Source organism: Sander lucioperca, chromosome 2 (genome assembly GCF_008315115.2).
Source record: "Sander lucioperca isolate FBNREF2018 chromosome 2, SLUC_FBN_1.2, whole genome shotgun sequence".
Lineage (NCBI taxonomy): Eukaryota > Metazoa > Chordata > Actinopteri > Perciformes > Percidae > Sander > Sander lucioperca.
Genome location: NC_050174.1, coordinates 6,603,721 through 6,625,272, shown reverse-complemented (window position 1 = coordinate 6,625,272; position 21,552 = coordinate 6,603,721). Strand labels below are relative to the sequence as shown.

At 39.4% G+C, this 21,552-nt stretch overlaps 2 protein-coding genes across 5 annotated transcripts; both read right to left on the bottom strand.

Annotated features, from left to right (window-relative positions):
• Window positions 1–42: 42 nt before the first annotated feature.
• prnpb (prion protein b) lies at window positions 43–3,188 on the bottom strand. 3 transcript variants are annotated; one of them, XM_031305236.2, is made up of 3 exons: window positions 3,100–3,188; window positions 1,028–2,407; window positions 43–906 (listed from the first exon to the last, which is right to left on the bottom strand). In XM_031305236.2, exon 2 carries the CDS (start codon window positions 2,398–2,400, stop codon window positions 1,060–1,062), a length of 1,341 nt encoding a protein of 446 aa, XP_031161096.1. In that variant the 5' UTR covers window positions 2,401–2,407; window positions 3,100–3,188; the 3' UTR covers window positions 43–906; window positions 1,028–1,059. The 3 variants fall into 3 exon arrangements, with proteins under 3 accessions (XP_031161096.1, XP_031161097.1, XP_031161095.1); XM_031305237.2 differs by having other exon boundaries at window positions 43–2,131; window positions 2,162–2,407; XM_031305235.2 differs by having other exon boundaries at window positions 43–2,407.
• Window positions 3,189–6,842: 3,654 nt separating this feature from the next.
• letm2 (leucine zipper-EF-hand containing transmembrane protein 2) lies at window positions 6,843–20,727 on the bottom strand. Of its 2 annotated transcripts, XR_004894969.1 has the most exons (12): window positions 20,462–20,727; window positions 19,620–19,688; window positions 17,945–18,479; window positions 16,129–16,272; window positions 15,140–15,283; window positions 14,604–14,807; window positions 13,823–13,942; window positions 13,475–13,594; window positions 12,621–12,719; window positions 11,820–11,888; window positions 9,125–9,343; window positions 6,843–8,960 (listed from the first exon to the last, which is right to left on the bottom strand). XR_004894969.1 is itself a non-coding variant. In XM_031305357.2 (11 exons), the coding sequence occupies exons 2-11, from the start codon at window positions 19,664–19,666 to the stop codon at window positions 9,287–9,289; spliced, it is 1,539 nt and encodes a 512-aa protein (XP_031161217.1). In that variant the 5' UTR covers window positions 19,667–19,688; window positions 20,462–20,727; the 3' UTR covers window positions 6,843–9,286. The 2 variants fall into 2 exon arrangements, 1 of the variants encoding a protein (XP_031161217.1); XM_031305357.2 differs by having other exon boundaries at window positions 6,843–9,343.
• Between the last annotated feature and the right edge of the window lie 825 nt (window positions 20,728–21,552).

Here is a 21,552-nt window from a genome sequence, read left to right as displayed (position 1 = left end):
AGTTTCTACAAAATAAAAATCAGACCAAATAAGCCAAATATGTTGTGGTTACAGTGGTTTTCTTACAGTAATAATGCTACATTTTCATATGAATATATTGTTTTACTACTATCACCAACACAGGACAATAGTTATATTCTCACAGAGAAATAAAACTAAATTATCTGGATTTTTACTTCCATCAGTTCATCAGATGTAATTAGTAAATCAGAGGTCTTAGGCTACATTTTAAGAACACTTAAGCATTCACAAGCTACCGCAGAGAGAGGCAAAACATTGGATAGAAGGGTAGCAGGAGGCAAGTAAAAATGTATCCCAAAACATGCAACACACTGTACAAAGCATGGGCAGCACATATGGAGATTTTCTTGTAATTTTTTTTACAAACATCATCCAACATACATACATATTAGAAAAAGTGCTTCTTTGCATTGATTCCAACGTAAGTAATATATGAAGTGTTAGGACAACAACATGCATAGATACTTAACGAGAGTGTTTTATCCAAATAAACAAGTACAGTATTCCAGCAGAAATCATAATCAGCCTTAAATAAGGTTCTCATTGGATTTTCTGTACTTCATTGAACCGTATACTGATTACATAAAGGTTCAGTGACATTTAGTACAAAATTGTGAAAATATGATCCATTACAAAATATTCAGTTATGCTCACAATGTATAACCTCTGTCTAAAGCACAGATATTATAAAATGCACTATATTCTTATTATTCAATATCATATTCACTGTTTGAATCAGACAGTCATCCAACACCAGCACCCCTTGAGTTTACTTACACAAGTACTATATCACGCTTAAAGCACATATCCATTATTACAGAGCTGTTCATTTACACAGATCATCACTATGACAGATCATCTACTCGCCCCAGGGTGCAAACTAATCCTCTCAGGCACTGACACTGGACAGTTGGCTTGAATAAATAAAACAACTGAGTCTACAGCTACAGTATGCTCGTAGCTCTGTGGGGCTGTTAATGTCTTTACCACATTCTTTGTTGTACACCTCATTTCTATATTTCTCCATCACTTTAAATGCTAATAAAGGCCACAGCTCAGCAGTATTAGCATGTTGCTGTTCAGTAGCATCAGTGTCGTACTGATGATCACAGCTAAAAGCCCTTGCAAGCCCATTTCCAGTCCCTGCACCCCACCAGTGGTGCTGGGCGCCGTCCTTTTCTTCAAGTACTTTTCAGAGTAGACCATGTACAGCTCAACACACCTCCTGGCCTTCATCTGCTCAATCAGTGCCGGGTAGCCGATCTCCACAATGCTAACTGTATCATCATTATCATTATCAGTAGCAGCTTTTCTGAGAACCTGTGAAGCTGGAGGCACTGGATTGGCTTCAGGCTCATTTAGAGGGAGTGGAGTTGAAGATTCGGTCGTTGAGTTTTTTGCTGCAGTGCTGTTGCTCTCTGTTGTGTTGCTGCTAATGCCAGAGTCTGGGGCAGCAGTGGTTGTGGTAGTTGCAGAAGTAGTTGTAATCGTAGTTGTGGTGGTAACAGCTGGTTTGTTGTTTGGCTTTTGATTAGCCGCAGGCAGAATGTCGGTTCTCTTCATGCAGGAGTCCATGTAGCTGTCATAGGTTTCAGAGGGTTTGCTGTAGATGTAGTCTCTGCTGTAGTCATTGCTATCAGTAGACTTGGTACCATATTTCCTGTACATGTAGTGATTGTAGTAATACTCCTCTTGGGGGCTGTGGAAGTGGAAGGGAGGACGGGGGAACCTTCCTAGCCCGTAGCCCAGGGCCATCCCTGCCATAGCCCCTCCAGCTGCTGCCATCACTGCACTGCGTCCAAACCCTCTGGATTTATCAGAGGGATACATGCCCATCGACTGAACTGAGTGGGAAAAGGGAGAGCCGACCCCAGCACCATGGCCCCCATATCCAAAGCTGCCCCCATAGCGAGGGCTCAGGACTTTGTTGTTTGGGTTGTAGTTCATGTATCCACCTCCATAACCAGCATGACTGCCATAACCACCGTAACTGCCATGACCACCATAACCGCCATAACCTCCTCCATATGGGTAGCCCTGTGCTGGGTAACCTCCAGCTGGGTATCCTGGCTGCTGGGGGTAACCTCCTTGGTAGGGGTAACCCCCTGGTCGGCCTGGTTGCTGGGGGTAACCCTCTGGTTGCTGGGGGTAACTTCCTTGGTAGGGGTAACCTGCTGGTCGGCCTGGTTGCTGAGGGTAGCCTCCTTGTTCAGGTTTTTTAGGCTGTTTGAGGATTCCACCCTTAGACTTAGTGTCCAGATTACTGGTTTTGGAGGTCTTCTTAAAGAGACCAAACCCTCCTTTTTTCTTGGCCAAGGAAAAATGTATATGAACCAAAAGAAGGGAGAGACACAACAGAGCTATTCCAGTCAGCTTCATCTTTGAACTGCAGGGGAAAATATTTTTTTTATTATTTTACCAATAAAAAGTCCTTCTAGAACTGCTGAACACAGCAAACATTTAATCCAAATTAAATTAGAATACAACACATGTCAACTTTTAAGTAGCCTACAAGAGAAGAGAAGACAGACACAAGTTTTACCAAGTTCTATTTGGAGAGGATATATTTACCTAAATCATGTTCACTACATTACATTTCATTATGTTCACATAGCCTACATAAACAGCCTTGATATGTTTTTGCACACAAAGCCTTGTCCACCTGTTTTACCCTATTAGCTCAACATGAAGCTGTGGGTCCAACATAGCTGCCAGGCTTAAAATAGCACATACCCTTCAGACTGTTAGCTTCCTGCAGGCGGCCAAATGTTACTTTTTACACGCTAGTTTGTAATTATATGTATGTAGGCTATAGCCTTTGTTTTCAGCGCCCATGACCATCAAAGGAAATACAATTAGGCCTACTATATGAACCGGATAGGCTACATCTGATAGTAAATCGTCTAATTTCACAGCAAATCTTACCTTACTTTGTTCTCTGGCGACAAACCACACAATAATCGTTTCAAGAAAGACACATTCATAAAACCATGATGGATCGGTGACGCATTGTGAAAATTAACAGAAACACCTGCTATGGAAAAGAAGATTCCTAAACACATGGATACAAATACTGACCTTGTAACCTCAGTGTCCACAACACCGCCGTTTCTTTCTTTAGATCATCCTGTGCTTCCCAAACTTTCTGTATTCCCCTCCCCTCCCCTCCCCTCCCCTCCCCTCCCCTTACCTCCCCTCCCCTCCCCTCCCCTCTCCTCCCCTCCCCTCCCCTTCCCTCCCCTCCCCTCCCCTCCCCTCCCCCTTTTGCCGGTAAGCGCCCCCGACCGCTAACCTGACGCGCCAGATGGTATCGCGAGAATCCAGTTGACGTGCAAGGTAACCCGGGCTGAGACCGCCCACCACCCTAACTAACCAGATAATAGTTATAGAGAATCTTTATATATTAAATTGGAATTCGGTATTTGTCTAAATAGTTGCTATCTTGTAAAGTAAACTTAAACTACTGATTTGATGAAAGGTGGAATGTATAGCTTAGGCTACGGCGAGTGTAACGTTAAAGTTTAGGTTTGACCATTGGTCCATCATTTGCATTTTATCAAATTAGCACTAATTGGCTTTAGCCCAATGCTTTATACTCAGCTTACCTCGAGTGACGGATTTGTTTGTTTCTATGTAGTTCCAAGTTTATAACCATTTTCAACCAACCCTATTGTATGTCCGCATCAGCTAATTATATTGGAGTAGCTTTATATTAGAGTTTGCTGTTTTTTCCGAGATGCATCACAAATTTTCTTCCAATGTCCTCTTTTATGTCCGCCCTCCATGTCTCAAGTCTAATCGATGTTTCTTTAGAGCCAGATAAGCCAGTTACTGATGAAATCAACCCCCTCTTATTGTCTCAATGTTTGTTATAATTGGATGAGAGTGCAGGAATCCCAATCCCAAGTGCGAATGTGCACTGGGGTGGGCGATACTGGGAATTTTGGTATCAATCCGATACCAAGTAAATACAGGGCTAGTATCGCCGATACCGATACTTTTTACTTGTAACGTCGATCATTGAATAATTTTGTGATTTTGCCTTTAGTTAGTTGATTATGACTATGATAAAACACAGGACAAAGATTTTAGGCAAATCTAAATGTTTTTATTTACTAACTAGAACAATATAAAACAATGTAACGGTATAAAAATATTAAAATAATATAACAAAATATAAATATAACAAAGTCAACAGAGAGAGGTGCGCTGTTTGCACACTGCTCACAGACTTGGAGAGACGCTGTGCTCGCATGAACTCGGAGAGAAACTGCAACAATCGATCCGATACCAATACTCATCTTGGTATCGATACTATCGATATTTAGATCGATAGGCAATAATAAAAATATATACAAAAGAATATAGGGAGGAAAATGTATTAAAATATGCAATAATTAAGATCAGTGTATATGATGGAATAGTGGCATTAGAATGTGCCAGAGGCCACCAAATTTGGGCTATTATGGCATAAAATTTCTCCGGTGGGGCATGGTCCCAGGCCGCCCTAGACTACTACTACTACTACTACTACTACACTACGCTACTTGGAATCCACGATGTGGAGAAACAAATGGGAGAGAATCTTTTCAATAAAAGTCCTCCTGAACGTTTTGTCCCCCTCACTTTTGATATTACGGCTACGTCCCATCCTTGGAATGTCATACATTAGAGAGATTTCTTCAAAGGTCATTAAAATCCCCAGACACAATGCAGGCTGCATGGAGTGCTGCTCGGGTATGTAGAAAGTGTGTCATTAAAACCCCTTCTTTAAAAAGGATACCTACTTTACTTATTCCTTTCTTTGCCCATATCTGGAATCCTGCATCCATCTTGCCTAGTTCAAATGAAACATTGCCCCATACTAGGCTGAATTGTGTCAGAGAGTCCAATATGTTCATATATTCTTTTACCTCATACCATACATTAACCATATTAACAACAATAGGATGAGCAGTATGTGTTCTGATGTACTTCAGCTTGGCTGAATACAGGTACAAATGCAATGGTACCTTAAAGGAACCTGACTCTATGTCCATCCAAGATGGAGCATCTCCAGAAGAAAAATAGGACATTATAGTTCTCAATTGTGTTGCTAAATAGTACCAATAAAGATTTGGACATTTCAGCCCCCCAGTTTCAAATGGAAGATATAGCAGAGATAAACGGATTCAAGGATTTCTTATTCCATATAAGTTTTCTGAAGAGTGTTGTGAGTTTCTGAAACATTCCTGCAGGTGGCGTGAAAGGGATAATTTGAAATAACTACATGCATTTAGGCATTATGTTCATTTTAAATATATTCTCCCTATGATGGATATACAGTAGGTCTATAGAAGGCCTCCACCTTTCTATAGAATTATGTACTGAGTTCATTTTTACTCCATAGTTTGTTGGTGCTATAGTTTCAAAATTAGGTGTTATTTTGATTATTTGATTATTGATGATTAAAAGTAAATAAATATTGGTTTACATATATTGTCTTTTATTTCCGATATATCTGGAGATACTAGCAAACAGTCTGATTAGATCTAACAGTGCTGGAATAGATGTGTTTATTTTAAGAATAAAATTACGTCCTCAGCAATTGTAATCCCCTGTATTTGCCTACTAAATCTTTGCTAGTGGTTCAATAGCTAGTATGAACAGAAGTGGTGATAGAGGTGAACCTTGGGGGCAACCACTTCATTTGTCAGTCGCCTACCTCAGCTAGGGTTGGGATGTAATAGTTTGATCCAGTTAAGGAAAGTATTTATATATTGGAGTTTTGGAGGTAAAAATAACTACGGAGATTGATAGTTGTATTGCCTGAAAGTTTTCATATTCCATAGGACATGAACGCAGCGCAGGTGATGGTGGGAATTGAAAGGTAATATCACTCAAACATATTTTCTCACTTATTACATCTAGGGGCGTCAGTTTGGTTTAATTTAACATGGAGAGTTTTTGAGGTTTCCGTCTAAAAGTTTTGCTTACAACTTCCACACTAAATGATGAATGTGTTTATTTTATTACAATAGCAAAAAATAACTGTTAATGAGGTGTACGCGTACATTAATTAATTTGATAAATGTCTGTTGTCCCTGGCCACATGTGAAAAAAGACACTCTAAAATAAGATTAGACAACAAAATGATAATGTCAAAAACTTACACCATAATAGAAAGTTGTACAATTTTGAGGTACTTGTTCTTTACTTGAGTATTTCCTTTTGATACCTCATACTTCTACGTCACTTTTGGAGGCAAATATTGTACCTTTTACCCCACTACATGTATTTAGCAGCTTTAGTTGCAAATTACTTTGCAGATTTATGAATAAATTATGATGTATTATTATTAAAATACCCAGCATAAAGTAATTACAATAGCCCCACCTTTACAAGTGTGTGTGTGTGTGTATATATATATATATATATATATATATATATATATATATGCTAATACTTTTGTACTTGTAACAGAGTATTTTTACACTGTAGGCTAGTGTTGTGTGTGTGTTCAGGTTAAACCTGATTATATATATATATATATATATATATATATATATTTACACTTGGCCTTGTAGGTTGGGTTCTTGTATACAGATAGGGCCACCTGCTGGCCATGAAAAGACATACATTTGAAATTCTTGACGTGAAGAGTTTTTCTGTGAACTCAGGTAACATGTGGATAAAGAGTCCTTAACAAAGTCATTAAGCCAGTGTAGCAAGTATTGAACTATATGTTGCATTTACAGTGGTTACATTAATAATCTAAATAAATTGGATTTCACTCCCATGTCACTAGTATTGTCAGCAAAGAGAAATAGGACACAACTGTAAAGGGTTTAATGATTTTAATTGTGTGAATTCTTCCCCCCCCCATCACCCAGACACTCATATGCCCTGATAAAGCGATGCATTAATGTAATTCAGGGCAAGAAGTAACTGGACAGTAGTGCATTTTTTAACTGAAAGAAACAATCCTTAAAGACAGAAGACGCATCATCATGGCATTGATGTAACAGACCATCTGAGATAGCAATAGTAAGCTGTAGTTTCCAGACAGGCATCGTGTTGTTAACACACACTATGATGCTGATGAATGAAAGAGGTGACACAAGGAAGGTAATTTAGGACAAGGAATATCTGTGGGCAAACAAGTGTGAATGCAGAAGAATGCATCCTGTCAAATAACTGGGACATACATTTACATTTTGTTTTTGTTTCAGGGTCTCTGAGGCACAGCAGAAACATGAAACCAGTCAAGACATTGCCATTGTGTAATGCTGTGCAATCCTTTAATCACACAGTACCAGCCATCAACAAACCTCCCAGCTGATCAACTCAACAAGTCTGAGGAGCAGCACATCAACACGACACATCTTTCTCCACAGGTCAATGACAGGTGTTGTTAAAAGGCACCAACCTTTTGTTTCCAAAAAATAAATGCCATAAATGTTGCATAAATCATTTCACATCTACTCATAATGTGTTGGATTTTCTTTCAAATATGGAGCACAAACCAGAGATGAAAAATCTTTTTTTTTAAGTTTTTGATCCCCTTTGCACCACGAGTGCAGAGCTGATTGAAAAGGTGATTGCTTTTTCATCAGTATCAACACAGGTGATACATTTGGATTTATACTTGGATCAAATGGGGAAGGGAAAAGGAGGAGACATTCCACTAAAGAGAAAAGGTGCAACTAGGGGCTTTAAACACACTGAGGTGATGATCAATCAAAAACTGACAATGGTACAATATAGAAAATCTGTTCTCTGATGAAAAATGCAAACACAAACACAATCGCCCTTTTACTTTAGGCACATATGTAAAACCAATAATATAAATCTTCATTAGCAATCTTTTTTTGTTTAAAAAATATCCTTTTATTTATGGCATCCACTTCTGGGATGTGCCTGTGGATTAATAGCAATAAAGGAAAAATGTGTGGAGACAAAAAGTTACTCCAACAATGTCAAATGTATAAAGGAGGGATGGAAAATAAGCACTGTCAAACACACAAACTGTATTACACAGTACACATTTATGTGGTAAACCTTCCAATTACAGCTTTTAGGGTAATATAATGCAGTAAGATAGTTATTCATAATACTCTTTTAGGGCCACAATACCAAAAAATAACATTAATCTCATTTGTGGCTACACTTCTCCCCCATATCAATAATATATCTTAATGGATAACATCAATTTTCTCTTTTCAGTTTAAAGAAATATTGGTATCATACATACACTGTATTATGCAAATAAAATCTGCACATTCCTTGTTTGTTTTTTTTGTTTTGTTTTTACAAATTGTCTGTTCAGTGGTTTACCAGTGGCGGCAGACTGCACTTTACAACAGTCACCTCTGGGTTTAAGGAGTGACCTCTCGTATAATATAGCAGTCTTTATTTGCTAATTGCAGCAGCAAGCACCAAGCAACTACGCAACGTCACCCTGTTTCGAGTCAGGGCCGGTCCAAATCTGCAGCTGACGAAATAAGATTGTGACAAACTGACTGAACCTTTTGCTTTTTATTCAATCGCAGGTTCAGAATGTGCCGTCTGCATCAGCACATCAGTATGGTCCAGCTTACTGAGCAAAGATGAAGGTGGGACAGCTACTGAGCCAAAAAGTTCAGCAACATATGCCTGGAAAAAGGATGACTTCTCTTATATCCTGAAGAGGAACGAAAAAGGTTTCCAAATAATACAAACTGAAACTGCCAAGAGAGAAAAACATTTTCAAGAGACTTTTTTTGCATAGCAAAATGTACAAAGCTGCTGCCGCTGCTGCTGCGATGTAAGACAGAGATGGAAATATACAGGATATTTACAAATTTACAGGAGGAGAAGGAGACCATCTAGACTGTAAGGAGACACCATCAAACAGACAGTTGACCAGGCTCTGCCGTGGGTGGTTTGGGCGCCGCATCCAGGACATTAGGTCAAAGTAATCACACCATCAATGGTCTGCCAGTCCAGTGAAATGTCACTCTGGTTTGTCCAGCTCGAACGGAGAGTGACAGAGAATGGAGTGCACCGAAGTGAAAGCAGAGGGTTTAAAGCTGCTGAGATGAAGTAGAAGAGGCAACAGACCTTTTCTGGGTGTTAACAGGGAGACGGACAAGAGGGAACAGGACTCCTAGATGAGTTGTCTCATCAACATGTCAGACACGATGCTGAATGGAGCCAGTGCATACATCCCTGTCATCCATCTCACCCCCCCGAAGACACAGAGCTGAGTCCATCCTCCCTTCAGTCCAGAGGCTCCTGCTCCACTTTACACACCGTTGGCACTCATCTTGCTCTTCTGGGACACCTCTGCTGCTGCTTTAGCCTGCGGAAGAGGTCACAGAGGTTAGTATAACTTCCATTATCCAGTTTTTCCACATTGAAAACATTAAATTCTATTAATGTTTTCTTTTTGGGCATTTTTAGGCCTTTAATTCCACAGGACAGATGAAGACATGAAAGGGGAGAGAGAGGGGAAATGACCTGCAGCAAAGGACCGCAGGTCGGAGTCGAACACGGGCCCAGTGCATTGAGGAGTAAACCTCTATATATGGGCGCCCGCTCTACCAACTGAGCTATCCGGGCGCCCCTATTAATGTTTTCTATTCAATTGGATATCGTAATATGACACAAGTGTTGTCTTTTCCTGGTTTTAAGGCTGCATTACAGTAAAGTGATGTAATTTTCTGAACTTACCAGACTGTTGTAACTGTTCTATTATTTGCCTTTACCCACTTAGTCGTTATATCCACATCACTGATGATTATTTATCAAAAATCTTATTGTGTAAATATTTTGTGAAAGCACCCATTTTCAACCCTTTGTCGCAATATCGACATTGAGGTATTTGGTCATTAATATCGAGATATTGGATTTTCTCCATATCGCCCAGCTCTACTGATAAGTACAATACAGTTACCTACAGTATAATGACATTTTTAAGTGCAGCCTCGATAAAAAGTTAAATAATATTGCAATACTATGAGTCTGTGCTACACTGACAGACCTCAGTGCCTGAATGACTGAGCTCTCTAAATGAAAAATGTTTCAGTATTCTTAAAATTTGATTTATTTGACCCAAATAAGGCTTAAGAAAAGGCATGTCTATGAAGGTAAATGTGGTGCAAAAAGGGAGAGCTTGTAGAATACAATGTGAGAACTTGCACTTGTAGAAAATGTTTACACACCTGTATTCTGAATGTGAAGTTACAGAAAAAATATTCACAAATGTGTAGATTGATATTTACATGAACACAATGACAGCTGCAAACTTATAATGCAACATTTACTCGTATACTTTTTTTTTTTTTTTTACTCTGGTTCATTCTCCATCACAACCACAACTCAGTGATTACAACCTCTGGAATCTGTCACTGCAACTTCACATATGTGCTCTCTCGCATCACAAAGTGGCGAATCTGCGCACCTCAACTTTCACAACACTCTTGACGATACATTTGGTGCAAAACTAATTTGTACCTGTGGACTTAGGCTGTGGAGCTCTGAGCTAACAGAACGGGAAAATCAGGGTTTCTATCGCCAGATGAGGGACAACTCTGTCTGGCTTATTTATGTAGCATGGAAACTTGGTGGAATAGCATGCTAGCGTTAGCTAACTAGCAGCCAGCCCGCTTCTAAATAAATACCTTTTAATTATCTAAACACTTTTTAACAAATGTATCGTCAAGAGTGTTGTGAAAGTCGAGGTGCGCAGATTCGCCACTTTGTGATGCGAGAGAGCACATATGTGAAGTTGCAGTGACAGATTCCAGAGGTTGTAATCACTGAGTTGTGGTTGTGATGGAAAATGAACCAGAGTAAAAAAAAAAAAGTATACGAGTAAATGTTGCATTATAAGTTTGCAGCTGTCATTGTGTTCATGTAAATATCAATCTACACATTTGTGAATATTTTTTCTGTAACTTCACATTCAGAATACAGGTGTGTGAACATTTTCTACAAGTGCAAATTTCAACTTACAAGTTCAGATTTTTTTTACAAGCTCTCATGTTTTTTTTCTTTGTATGACTTCAAATTCAGATCACATGTGTGTGAATATTTTTTACAAGGGCAAATTTTATTTTTACAAGTGCAAATTTTAACATACAAGTTCAGATTTTTTGTTCTGCAAGTTCTCACATTGTATTCTACAAGCTCTCCCTTTTTGCACCATATTTACCTTCATACATGTCCCATGGCCATGAACTGGACCGCTTAAAAATTTGGCGTATGATACACGTTTGTTTAGAAATGTGTGAATGAGTGTATATGGGATAGAAACTTAGTTAAGTGTTAACATTTAAACAGCAGCTATACGAACAGACTTCCCCAGTAGTCTTAAAACAAAGACAGAAAAGCAAAGCGTCAGAGAACAAACGAGTGCAAAGAGCGTATTAAAGATGCAGTGTCTCTTTAAATGACTGGATGGTTTAAAAGAAAATCACTTGGAAGCATGCGTGACAGGTCTATATTTATCAGCTATTTTTAAAACTCACACAGATTAACTTGAGATGTACAGTTCCAATTTAGCCAGTAGCTTTCTGTATGTGTTGGTTACTCAGTCAGTAATTATAACCTCTTTATATCTAAACAGATTTCCAACCATTCTCTATACTTTCTCCACTGTAATGAAATCCTTTCAGTCTAGCAGAATAGCTGGTTTTCCAGAATAGTAGACGTGTCCTACTGTGAGAGATTAGCATGTCATGCGAGAACTAACTGGATTATGAAACCTTGTGTTGCATCAAATCTCATACTGGTTTCTGTGGATTCTACAGGTCCAAGCAACAATGGGAGCTCACCTGAAGGACTTCAGCAGGAGTCAGAGGTTTGTCCGACACTACGGGAGCCTTGTCTCTTATCTCTTCCACCTACAACAAACGGATAAAAAGACAAATATAAGATGGAAGGTCCTGCAGGATTTAATGGTTCTTCTGTAGAACTGATACTCTAGTCTGTGTGATACAATCATTCACACATTTATAAAAAAAAAACTGCAGTTGCTGTCCTGGGATAACCATAGATCTCCAAAAGGTCCATCTTCAGATATGTGACAAGGCATTTTTTTAGACAATCCCATGGAAATGTATGGTTTATTTAACATAAAGTAATCTTGATTGTGTTCTTGCTTAGTTAGAAAACATCGATACCACTCTCAAACATCAATCTTCTCATCTTACTCCCAACATGAAAGCAAATAAGCGCATATCCCTAAATGTTGAACTATTCCTTTAAGAAGCTAGGTCATTTTCTTAATCCATAAAAGAATATCAGAAACTTAATTCTTCAGACGTAAGATATACACAGACTATTTTCTTTGTAATTGTGGTAAATATCCAAAGATGAACACTGTCTCATTCTGTGTATTTAAAAAAAAAATTTATTATATAATTTTTTTGGGGCTTTTCCCTTTATTTTTTGATAGTGACAGTGAATAGACAGGAAAGGTGGGAAAGAGATGGGGGATGACACGCAGCAAAGGGCCGCAGGTCGGTTTCAAACCCGGGCCGCTGCAAAGGACTCAGCCTACATGGGGCGCACACTCTACTGGGTGAGCTAGAGGCCGCCCCTTGTAGCTGTGTTTTTAAGAAGAGTGCACTGACCGGTCTATCTTTGATGATGAGAGCAGGGTCCGCCAACATGTCAGTGCTGAGTAAGGTTGTGTTTGTTCCTGTATTCTCCACTGGAGGTGGAGTAGCTTTCTGTAAAAAACAACAAACATCTGATTAGAAGACCACATCCCACAAAAGACTACCTGCTCTGGTTTATTGTTTAATGGCTGTATTAAAGTCTGAGACGTCTTGTGTCTAGCAGTTAAACATTTCCATATTCATAGATTCTGGATGTTTAAATGAGGAAGGATGAATAGGTGTTATTTTAAGAGTTTTATACTAGTCACATAAACTTTTTTTGTAGAAACAAAATAGGATTCAGAGTATTTTTATGTCCTAACACATGTCTAGGAGATCTTTAATAAGGATTAATAAGGGTTTGGGGTTACTAATAGAGTGGCAATGATTAGTCGATCGAAAGAAAATTAGCCAGCAACTATTTTGATTACTGATTAATCGTTTCAGGCAAAAAAGCCAGACATTTACTTGTACCAGCTTTTCATATGTTCATCTTAGGTCATACTGTATATGGTAGCACTTTGCACACTAGGAAGTTGTGATGGCTGTTTTTTCGCTGCCTCTTAATATTAAATCATTAATTGATAGATGAAAATAATTGTTAGTTGCAGCCTAGGTTACTAATGAATTGGTAGACACCGGAAACATCAAATAGTTATGAAACAGCTAGTTCCCATAAGGAGAGCAAACACTGAACAGTACCAAACATTAGTGACCTGCATACAAGCAGTTTAACAGCTGGAATGTTAAGACGGGTACAACTTTCTCTAATCTGTACATTCAAGTGAATATGCAGTAAGATTTTAAGTAGATTGTAAATGTGGAACCTCTAGTTTGGGAACAGGCGGGATGACTGGAGCTTTTGGTTTGAGGTCAGTCAGGTACATGGCTCTGGAGAGCAGCAGCAGCGATGGAGGAACATTCTCCTTCAGGTGCAGGTCCAGCCACTAGCGGAGAAGAACATTTATTATATGGGGAACAATGACAAGACTGACAGATATCTGATAGATGGTTAAGAAATGAAAATCTACTTGTAACTTGTTTTTAATTGCAATCTGTGAAATTTGTGTGAAATCTTTTGACTCTTCTTTCAGGGAATGTTAATCTGGGGAATCAACCAGTATTTAGTGTCTATCCACTAACAGAAGCTACAAACTTAACATTCAGTTGCTCACCTGCTGCATCTGCTGATGTAGCTGGTCGGTGGTGAGACCCAGAGACCTCATCCCTCGACTGCGACACGCTGCCTGTAATTCTGACACACTCATAGCTGCCACACCCTCTGCTGCAATCATCTGTGAAGAAACCGAGAGGGAAGTCAAAAACTGTTGCACAAGTTTGAGAAAAGATGATAGCTGCACATGAAGAGAAGGAATAACTCCATATCTGAACCATTCCAGGGTTTTTTCACCAACACACTTTCATTGTGGGTAAATAAATGCTTTCCTTCTTGGGGAAATAGTTAACAGCAGTAATTATAGAAGTACAAAACTACTAGTATGGCACCTGCCAGTTTCATAAACTTTGTCCATTTTTGCCTCTTACGACTATAAAATCATGCCAACAGTACTTGGACCACAAATCTACCACATCCCGGTCCTCTATTGCCGCGTTTCCATCAAACGCTTTTGCTGTAGTACCTTTAGAACCGTAGGTAACCCATATGTATCTAGACACTGGATGTATTTTGCGCTTCCACTGCAGACAGTACTAAATGTAGGCTGTGGACAGCCATGCGCTGAGAAACCAGCTGAAAAACCTTTTTATTCCTCACTGCTACATCCAGCTCTCGCCGTTTTCCTCCTTACGACGATGCAGAGGGGTAATGAAAAAAAAACAGGACGGATGGAGCGGATCTATTGGTACCATCCACAACTTTTGACAATGGAAACGCAAAGATAACCATTCTTACGTGTAACAAACTGAACTGCTTGGTGGAAACGAGGCTTGTCTCACCTCATCGTCTGACTTGATGGTTCTGAGTTGCATCATCAGCTGAAAACGCAGCAAGTTGTTAGTGCCGATGGGCTGCAGCTCCAACAGTTTACACAGAGCCACCAGCTGGGGGCGCTCCAGGTGCTCCAGCGTCAGCTCGTCCTCAAACAGCTTCGAAAACCGGACAATGTCCTTGGTGGTGGGCTGCTCGCCTGTGCCCCGAACCTGACGAGGACACAGAGAGTCACTAATGCAAAGCACCTCAAGCCAGGCTGAGCAAATGTTGTCCAGAACAGCTGTACCAGCATTTTTATAAGATAATATATCAACTTTAATTGAATATAGGACTGCACTCATGGAATGCATTAATCAAATCACTTTTTAAACACTAAGCTGGCAACAGTCTAACCTTCATACCAGTACAGAAAATTAAGTTCAGCATTAAAACATTGGACTTAAACATTTGAATCAAGGACACTTAACTTGAGCTGTATAAAATGTGTGCATTGGCTGGCATGATACACTAGGTGTTAAGTGTTATCTTTGCTGCGATTTACCTTCTGAACATATGTGGAGAAGCGCTGTGTCTCATCTTCTGTTTGAGCTTTTGCTTTATTCCTGCGAGCCATCTCAGCGATTGTCTCTTGGAGAAACTTGGCCAGCTCCAACTTTGCTGCCAGACCTTTCTTCTGCTTCTCCTCCTGCATTAAGAAGAGCAAGGGGACAAAGGTTAGTTTAAAAAAATATATATACTTCAAATAAAGCTGCCGTTTGAGGCATTCAAATACAGTCATTACTGAGTGGTTTCTCCACTTCAGAATACTGTGTTGATTAATGAAAGTGATATTTTTCTTAATAATAGAAATAGCAAAATATAAAAAACTGCTGATGCTGAAAAGTGCTGATGCCAAAAAACTGATTTTTTTCAACTCAAAAAAGGTATTTTCTGTTACTGTTGTAACTGAAGTATTAAGCCATTTGCAACCGAATGAAAAAGGACCACATTGTCTAGAATGAGTTCTTGACTAACTTTGCATTTTAGTTCACTGTAGATAATAACATGGACAGTCACAATATAATCTTTAAGTATTACAAAAATAATAATATTGTACTTACACCAACATATTGTGGTGATATATCATATATTATAAATTTGTTCAGTCACTTTCAGAGGCCGGACACGTCTGTGCTGTCCAGGAGCACGAGAGCATTTCTATGAATCACTCAACCGTGCTCCAGAACAACCAGGGAACATCAGAGTAGACAGGTCGACTGGAGCAAATACAGAAACCTGCTGCTTTTCTTTTAAAAGGAGATTAGAAGTTAACTAAAGGAATGTCCTATCACTATAATTACATGAACAATAGACATATTAATGAGGGCTTCTTTTTTTTTTTCACAAAGCATTTTGAAGGTTTGGAGAGCATGTGTATTTCATGCTGAAGTAAATAAAGATGGTAAATAAAGATGTAATTTACCTGTGTGTGTGTGTGTGTGTGTGTGTGTGTGTGTGTGTGTGTGTCACACATGCAAATGTGTCACATGCCTTTTTGGTTTCTGTCTCGAAGGTGGAGGGCAACATCTCTGGGAAGAGTTTTAGGAAGACAGGAAGAAGGAACTCCATGAAAGGAACGATGATAAACACTGTGAAGGGCACCAGACGAAACAGGTCAGCGCAGGTCCTCATCAGCTGTAAACACAAAGAAAAACAATTAACAATTAAAAATTAAACAATTAGTTAATGTGAGAAAATATGCATGGTAACATGAGCCAGTATTCATGCTGTGGCACAGTTGTCTTTGGAGGTGTGTTTGCATGTAAGATCCATTACATGTGTACTGAGGTTCTGCCATTCCTCTTCTAAAATAGCCTAAATATAGTTTGACCATGGCATGTGCACAACTTGCTTTACTGAGGGTGAAAATATTTTACACCGATCAGTCAGCGAGACATTCAGTAACAGTATGTCCTTTTTCAATGATCTACCGGTGTCTTCTCTCCATGACGCTTATCTGAAATGTGCATACATTTTCAGGTAAGAGCTCATAATCAAATGAAGGACACACCTCTCAGCAGAGCCAATTCCAGAGCTTATTCACAATTTTGAAAATGTTTGGGTTTTGTGAACACAACCAAGACCAGCTCAGCTGGCCACATCATGGTTGCATAATAGTAAACAGCACAGATTAAAAAAACAGCCACCGCTTTGATTAAATAAATCGGCTGATATTAGCTGATCACAGATATAAATCAGTTATTGTACGTAGGTCAACCAAAAAGTAACAAGAAGTAGCAAGCAATACAATTTTTAAAACGGTGTCTATTATATAGTTTGTCCACCAAAGAGCACTTTTAACTGTTACGTATCCCCCTCAGTACATATCTTAGTCATAGCTTCAATTTGATAATTAACTAAATTTGAAAGCTCCCTATAAAAAAAAAAAAGTTTGTTATGTTATTCAAATAAGCCATAGTCTCACTCATTTAATGATGATAACAACCCAGAGGAAGAGTGACAGAGAAACCAGGACGATTACTTCTACTTCTACTTCAACTACTATACCTCTAGAGTATTGGAGTAAGAGTAAGATTTCAAATGAATTTGGGATACAAGTATGGGAAGATGGTCTGTTTGGTCTAAATATCTCATCCAAGAGGCTACATATTGCATATTTTTTTTCCCCCCAATCAATAGTACAAAACCCTAACATATCAATTTTTTAACCATGCTAGTTACTTTTCAGGTACATCACTATTACACACAGGTAGGTTTAATGGTTTCACTGAAGAGAAAAGACATGAGATTAAATGCAAAGCCCATTTCAGGCTCAATATATATGATGATTTAAAGAGATAGTCTGCTGATTTAAACCCAGCTCTGTGTCATGGCAGTGTGTGCAGTGTGTTTAGATGAACTGTGTTTGGCTTCCCTTCGTGGTGCAGGTGCATGGAGCTCCCCGCAGAGGTCAGCTGAGATCCACCTGACGATGCAAAATGCATCACAGAGGTCCGCTGGGAGCTCCACGGAGGGAAGTCAAACACTGTTCATCTACACACACACACTGCCCAGACAAAGACGGCACAGAGCTGGTTTAAAATCAGCAAAGTATCCCTTTAAGAGCTACATCCTTCATTTCTGATGAGTTCTACTGGATATGAAAACCTTGAGTTGTGTTTTAGAAACATACGTTTCACCACTGTAAAAGTATTTTTGGTGTCTTCCAAGTCTGTGTGGGCTGTGAAACTATATGTATGCATGACACAAAAACTTACTTACAGTAAATTATTTAAATCCCTGTGCCTGACATTGCAGGAGTTCACAATATTGTAACATTAGACAGACTGAATAAAGCTCCTCTTACCCTTCTCCTCTCCCTGCGTGTGAGCAGTTGTCCGTGCAGCAGCCTCCACACCATCCTGCCTGCAATCTTGATATCGATGCCGAGTAACCGGAAGCCATTGTAGTAATGCTTCAACTCATCCACAATCCTCTGATACAGAGCCTTTTTCACGACTGCCCTCTCCTTCACCGGAGGGACGGCGGCCGTTGTAGTGGCGGTGGGCGTCGTAGTGGGAACTGATGGAGGTGGGGACTGGGCTGCAGCGGCCACAGAGTCCTTTTTAGCTCCTGGAGAAGCATCCTGGGCAGCAGCTGGTGGAGTTTTAGTGTCCTCCTGCTTTATGTCTTGGAGCCAAACACCTGAGCTGTGTAGAGAGCGGGCGAGCAGGGCGGAGTTGTGGCCACTGCCGAGGGCGTGGTCTTGGTAACCGTGGGGGGACCCGTAGCGGGAGTGCCTGAGTGTGAAGGACGAGACCTGGCGAGAAGGGTCTATGTGGAGATAGGCTTTGGAAGACAGAGAGGAGCAGCTGTGCCTCTTGGATAATAAGTATGATCCCCTGTTGACAGCAACAAGAAACAATGGTTAGTTATAAAATAATATTGTGCAGGGAAATGTTCTTAAAAAAGTATTTGATAGTGCTCAAACATGTATTTGATGAACTGATAAGTAAACTGATTAGTTTATCAACAATATTGAGGTCTAACAAACACGTCAATTGTACTTTCATTATTAAAGAAATATTTGTCTTATCTATGTTTACTAGCTTTTAGCCTTCTTCTTCCCTGCCTTTGCTGACGCATTGCTATGTTTCTTGGAGCTTTACTACCACCTGTAGATCAGTGGAATAGTGTAAAATGCATCCTTGTGTGTATGCACAATACAAACAAAACAGGCACCACTTATAAAAAACGACTCCACAGGAATACTACAGGTCAAAAACTCTAGAAAAAAAACAGGAACCCAAATGTATGTAAATCTAAATTTTGTATTACATATATTGTTTTTTTCTCATCGGAAGTTTCTGTTAACTCAATTATAAAAAAGCATTTACTACAAAAGTAAGGCTGTTTAAGGCTCATCATAAGGAACATACCTAATGTATAATTCCTGTAAATTCAATATTGTTAATGTAATGATAGCCTTACTAATCCAGAGATGATAAAAGCATAGCTAACTTAGTATACATGGTATGGTAAAGTCTGACAGTTGACAAATTGGTATATATATCTTCTCATGCTATATATCACCATGTTGCCCAACCCTAATGTACAACTTAGTTAAAATTGTGTAACAATGACAACTCTAATTGCAGGGGTCATGAGAATTTATGGTAGCATGAGTGATGACAACGCTGTCCTATCAGCTGTCAGTCGCTGATCTTGCCTCATCAGTAGAAACCACAGTAGTTGTGTGTTTACCTCGTGTGTAAAGTCATGAGAAATATTGAATAGGGTTCACTGTAGCACACGATGTAAACAGAGAGTCTGTGCTTGACTCTCCTCAAACACTGCACGGCAGAGAGCACCCACGAGGTTGTAATTACTGTCATTGAACTTTGTGAAGAAAACTTTCTTTTATGAAGAGAGTTCTGCATACGTTAACATTAGTGGGACACAGCCTGCTTTGCATTGCTGGAGTTCTTGTTTTCCTCGCTTATAGGATGTTAATGTAGCAATGTGCTACTTGCAGTACTTACCTTGATCTTGTCACTGCAAGGAGCACCTGGTGACTGAAGACGGCCATCGCAGAGGCAGATTACAGTATTCTGTTAAAGCACACATAGAGACAGAGAGAGACCGAGCATGTCACGTTAGGTGTCTGGTTACAATTCACCCGTTTGGTGCAACAACAGACTGACTGGAAAGAAATACAACAAGCAGAACACGAACAACATCTGTCCGATCACAAACACAACTCTCCTGCCATAACAAACACATGATAGGCGTTATGCTTTGCAAGGGAGCTAACTAGGAATGACATTATATGACAGAGCTAACATTAGCATGAGCACAACCAGACAGCAGGTTAGCTTATTATTATGAAACAACAGTCAGCAACACAGCTCGCTATCTGACAGATATCACATGTCAATCCAGGGTCCATGTAACGCTCAACGGCTAGCTTAATTAACCATTAATATCAACCAATACTCGAAATCAATAATATACATTTGGAAAAAAAAGTAACCTTAGGCAGACCTTCATGACTGCCTAGCGTTAGCTAGCTAGCTAAGTAATGCAGCCACTATTAACGTTATGCTAAATGGACGTAACATAAGCTAAAGTAAACATTTTGATAATTTCCCTCTAACGTTAACATTACTGGTGTGTCATCCCAAATATCTTAAAAACTATCAAAATATCACTACTCTAGAAACCTTTTTAGCATCGTGCTAGCAACTTCACCCCTAGCCAAGGAATTAGTTTCCCTGCCATTAGCTGGGAAACCTCCGCTAGCCTAGCCGGTTAGCTTGCTGCTGGCTAAAGCTAGCTGGTGAAATGGCAGTCGGCAGATGACGAGCCTGACGATTCCACTAACCTCCAGCGTCAATGACGGAGCTATGGCTGCCGCTGCTGACTGGGCGTTGTAAGGCTTCTCGGTGAGACGTGAATAATATAATCCATCCACAACAATCGGTCGAGGTAAACGGGAGCGACGGAAGCAACGGCTGATGTGGTAATAAACCCATTAACGGTGGGTTTATACTTTTAAGTCGTCGTATTTCAGCTCCTCGTCGACCACTCGTCATGCGCAGCCTTCCCAGGCAGCTGCACTGAAAGGTCGTACTGTACATGCGTGGATGTTGTGTGCGTACCCAGCGAAGATCGTCTATGATTCAAAAGATGAATTACTCGGAAGTTTAAAAGAAAAACTCCCAGCAAAAAGCAAAGGAAAATTGTGAACATAGTAATTCTGTCAAGTTTAAAGCAGTAATCTCGAAGATTTTTTATTTGAATACATGTTTGTTAAGTCACTATCTATTACTGAATGACATAACACAACGATGATTGAGCCTATGGCCTACTGATGATAGTATTGCAATATATATTTATGTGCAGTATTACGAACTGGATGTCAGGCGTGACAAAACATTCTGTATAACAGTTGTTTTTTTATTTATTGAATTCAATTATTTATTTTATTTTAAATTTAGGATGCACCGAATCTGAGGCAAACATTTTATGAAAGTAAAAAGTGATAGGTTTGAGTCTGAGAAATATGAGGAAAAATGCCTTTAAGCTTGAAAGAATTATAATGTTCACAATTTTCCTTATCTTATGGCAACATTATTGAATTAGCTTATGACAGATGTCTTGTACTAATAACTGACAATGCTCTCCACAGCTAAATTAACCCTACTATATAACCCTGAATGGACCACTTTTATTGGTCTCTGATTCTGATATTTAAACAACCAATTTTATTTTTCTCAAAATCAGTTTCAGATTAAATTTGAAGCAAAAAAGGCCATGCTTCACTATTTCAATTACTCTTCAGCAGTGGGACCCTGTATAAAGATGACCAATAGATAGATATGTATTAAAAACACACCAGAGGTGCAGCTTTTAATCACTCAACTCAATTTGGTTTGCTTCCCTATAACCCTGAGTTGCTCCCAGCACACAAGC

What these genes read in the sequence shown, in the direction of transcription:
- prnpb (XM_031305235.2), bottom strand. Translation starts at nt 2,400, where the DNA reads ATGAAGCTGACTGGAATAGCTCTGTTGTGTCTCTCCCTTCTTTTGGTT.
- letm2 (XM_031305357.2), bottom strand. Translation starts at nt 19,666, where the DNA reads ATGGCCGTCTTCAGTCACCAGGTGCTCCTTGCAGTGACAAGATCAAG. An exon ending in CCATCAAGTCAGACGATGAG is followed by an intron (nt 13,943 to 14,603) that starts GTGAGACAAGCC and finishes GTTTCTTCACAG; the next exon opens with ATGATTGCAGCAGAGGGTGT. An exon ending in CGCCTGTTCCCAAACTAGAG is followed by an intron (nt 12,720 to 13,474) that starts GTTCCACATTTA and finishes TGTTTTTTACAG; the next exon opens with AAAGCTACTCCACCTCCAGT.